The sequence below is a fragment of the Spinacia oleracea genome, chromosome 3, assembly GCF_020520425.1.
Source record: "Spinacia oleracea cultivar Varoflay chromosome 3, BTI_SOV_V1, whole genome shotgun sequence".
In the NCBI taxonomy this organism is placed as follows: domain Eukaryota; kingdom Viridiplantae; phylum Streptophyta; class Magnoliopsida; order Caryophyllales; family Amaranthaceae; genus Spinacia; species Spinacia oleracea.
The window spans coordinates 74,190,466-74,193,588 of NC_079489.1; the positions used below are offsets into that span (position 1 = coordinate 74,190,466).

The following is a 3,123-nucleotide window of genomic DNA, read 5'->3' on the forward strand; positions in this document are numbered from 1 at the left end:
AAAACTTATAGTATCATTATTACCTTGCATTTATTGTATGAAGACGACATATAACAACAAATATTGATCCTGTTATTAATTAGAGAGTGAGCTTGGGGGGTGTTCTGAAATCTGAAACCGACTTAACTGTTGGTCATGTGTTCTTTTTGTTGCACTGTTTTAGTCAGACACTAAAAGATCGAAAGAGACACACAGACATAGATACCCGGCCCATGACTCACTAATAAAATTACTCAACACCATAAATAATACTAGAATTATACTCACTTGGATCCAATGATATAGTGATTATGATTTTAATGAGACTAACTAAAACTTACAATAATAGTAGCTAATTAAGATTTTAATCAGTCAAGGACATAGAACACTTGAATAATATATTACAGTAGTAATTAATCTGATCGATCTAGATACTTGGAGAATAGTAGGCATAGCTGCCATAGGAGTTTAGGCTAAGCTCAAGGGATGTATTTCCACCACTACCATTGAACCATCGGTACCCGGTAGTGTAGTAGCCGTCTGATGGAGGCTTAATGGTATACAAGTCTTGATCTTGATCTTGATCGTACACGTTGTCGTGCTCTTGATTGTGCATAGGGAAGAGAGGAAGGGTCTCTATCTCGTTATTGTGATCTTGGTCAGTGTAAGGATATTCGTCCAATGTTGATATCTTGTCCAACAATTTTGAGTAATTAGTTTCAACTGCATTCCATTGTCTCACATCATATCCTCCATTAATAACTTCTCCTCCAGATATTGAACACTCCTGTTTTTTCAGTCACAATATTTTGAACAAATTCAGTCTCTTGATCAGTGCATTAAACATTGGACATACTACGTACAACTCTTCTTTTAAGCTATCCCATAGAATCCATGTTAGATTACTAGTTTAATTAAGACCAAATAAGCTAATATTAACACGTTCCATGATTACAATCTCGTTTTTATTAGGAAAGTAAACCAGGCGGACAACCTTAGGGCCGAGACACCCTCTCGTCTCTCGATCGGGTGGTTTAATACCTTTATTTCACCATTTAATTCTTTGGAATTCGGATTATAAACACGCAAAAATACAAATAAGAAGATTGTTAAGGAGTATATTGAGGATAACGCAGTTATCCTATACGATAGAATATCGAATATAGTATAGTTATGTTATAACTAGGCTATATGATATAAGTCTATACATGATCTCCTATATCTTATATCATATAGCCTATATCTTATAACTAGGCTATATGATATAAGATATATGTTATAACTAGATCTCCTATATCTTATATCATATAGCCTAGTTATAACATAACTCTACTATATTCGATATTCTACCATATAGGATAACTGCGTTATCCTCCGTAGAGTATGCATGATCAATATTTAACAAGTTGAGAGAACTGATAGAATTTTGGTTTTAAAACTACTTATCTTTTTTATATATATGAATTTGTGAAATAAATTAAAGTAGCTTTTAAGTTAATTAGGAATCCTCGAAAACCAAAACATAAACTAGAAAGTTAATTACTAAAAAGGAGAAAGCATCAAGGTTTAGTTTAGGGCAAAAGTGCTTAGTGTAGTTACCCTAAATGTATTCTGCATTGTAACACCTCCATAACCAAAACTCTCAACAAACTGCCCGTCACCGGAAATCGCATTCGCATGCCCAGCTGATGAACTTGAGCAAGGAATCCCTGCAACTTCATTTTTACGAAAATTAGAAAATAAAAAGAGCAAAATAATTAAACAGTTTGAAATCTGTAAATTAAAATAATTACGTACCAGGATTATTAATGGTAGGTTGAAGAGTTACATTGTTGACGAAATTATTATGGAATTGAGGAATAGTTGTAGTTGAAGTAGCAGTAATAGTAGTAGGAAGAGTGTTAGTTGTTGTAGTAGGTGATCCAGAGTTAGGGGTAAGCCTTTTCTTCTGTCTCTCCCTAGCCTTATGATTCTGAAACCAGTAAAACACATTCTTGCCTTCGATCTTACCGTACCGGATTAATCGAGCACAAATGGTCTGAATCTGATCAGCAGTTGGAGATCGAACACCATTTATGTAGTAAAGCTCCTTAAGAAGGGTAATTTGCTCACTTGTAGGTGTCCACCTTGTGCTACTTTCCCTACAAAGGTACTGATTGCTGTTATTACTACTACCCATTTTCCCACCATTTATTTCCATCATCTTCATATCCTCTTGCTGCTGCTGCTGCTGCTGTTGCGAGTACATTTTAATTACCAGACTAAATTTAAAGAAAATCAAACAATTCAACTTGTAGAAATTTAAGAGAGAGAGACTGAGACTGAGAGTAGTTAAAAGAGGCAGGGAAGGATATATAGCTAGCTTGAGTGAGAGTTATGAAGAGCTTTGATTTTAATTTATAAGAGAAAGATGAAATGAATGTTTCTTATAAAATACTCCCTATGTTCCTTAATACTCGCACCGGTTTGACCAGTGCGGAGTTTAAGACATTTGAATTGACTTATTAATTTAATGCTGTTAGTTGATAGTGAGATTTTTTTTTAATATTATTAGTGGGAAATGTGTAACAAGTGGGGAGTGGTGAGTGGAGGATGTGAATTTTTAAATATTTTTTTGTAAAGAATAGGGGTGTAGGTGGGGTAGTAGGTAAGTGTGAGAAATAATATAATATTGATAAAATTTTCATTTATAGAAGCGGAGCAAGTATTAAGGGAATACCCGAAAAGGAAAACGATGTGAGTATTAAGGGACGGAGGTACTAGTGTTTATTTATTTTGTGAATTTTGTACGGATTACTTTTCACTAGGGTTCTTCTTTTAGTGGAGATATTACTCCGTACTTTTTTTAATTATTATTTTAAGCCATGTTCAAGAGGTGCACATTTATGTGTTTTGTGTTTTTTTTTTCCCTTTTGGATATTGTTCTTTTTTTAAAAACGAGTAATAAATTAAAAGGTGCTATTTTCAATATTAATTATTGCAGTTCCTGAAAAGTGGGTGCAAATTGTGGGAATTGAAGAATTACAGCCAGTAAAAGTAATTAAATAATGATACTGGCTGTAATTTAATTAAAGAGAAAAGTTAATCAAAGAGTGTACAGTTAATAATGATAACTCTTGTGTAAGCGTACATGAGTTCATCATA

General features: G+C 33.6%; 1 protein-coding gene across 2 annotated transcripts; it reads right to left on the minus strand.

Moving 5' to 3' along the window:
- Window positions 1-213: 213 nt before the first annotated feature.
- Window positions 214-2,371, minus strand: LOC110802963 (protein WUSCHEL-like). Of its 2 annotated transcripts, none has more exons than XM_022008423.2 (3): window positions 1,777-2,371; window positions 1,579-1,688; window positions 214-766 (listed from the first exon to the last, which is right to left on the minus strand). In XM_022008423.2, the coding sequence occupies exons 1-3, from the start codon at window positions 2,225-2,227 to the stop codon at window positions 407-409; spliced, it is 921 nt and encodes a 306-aa protein (XP_021864115.2). In that variant the 5' UTR covers window positions 2,228-2,371; the 3' UTR covers window positions 214-406. The 2 variants fall into 2 exon arrangements, with proteins under 2 accessions (XP_021864115.2, XP_056694066.1); XM_056838088.1 differs by having other exon boundaries at window positions 216-766; window positions 1,579-1,694.
- Between the last annotated feature and the right edge of the window lie 752 nt (window positions 2,372-3,123).

Excerpts from the sequence above, each read along its gene's own strand:
- LOC110802963 (XM_056838088.1), bottom strand. The coding sequence starts at position 2,227 with ATGTACTCGCAACAGCAGCAGCAGCAGCAGCAAGAGGATATGAAGATG. Across the intron at positions 1,695-1,776 it reads ACCTACCATTAATAATCCTG|TTGCAGGGATTCCTTGCTCA; the intron begins GTACGTAATTAT and ends GTAAAAATGAAG. Across the intron at positions 767-1,578 it reads CAATGCAGAATACATTTAGG|GAGTGTTCAATATCTGGAGG; the intron begins GTAACTACACTA and ends CTGAAAAAACAG.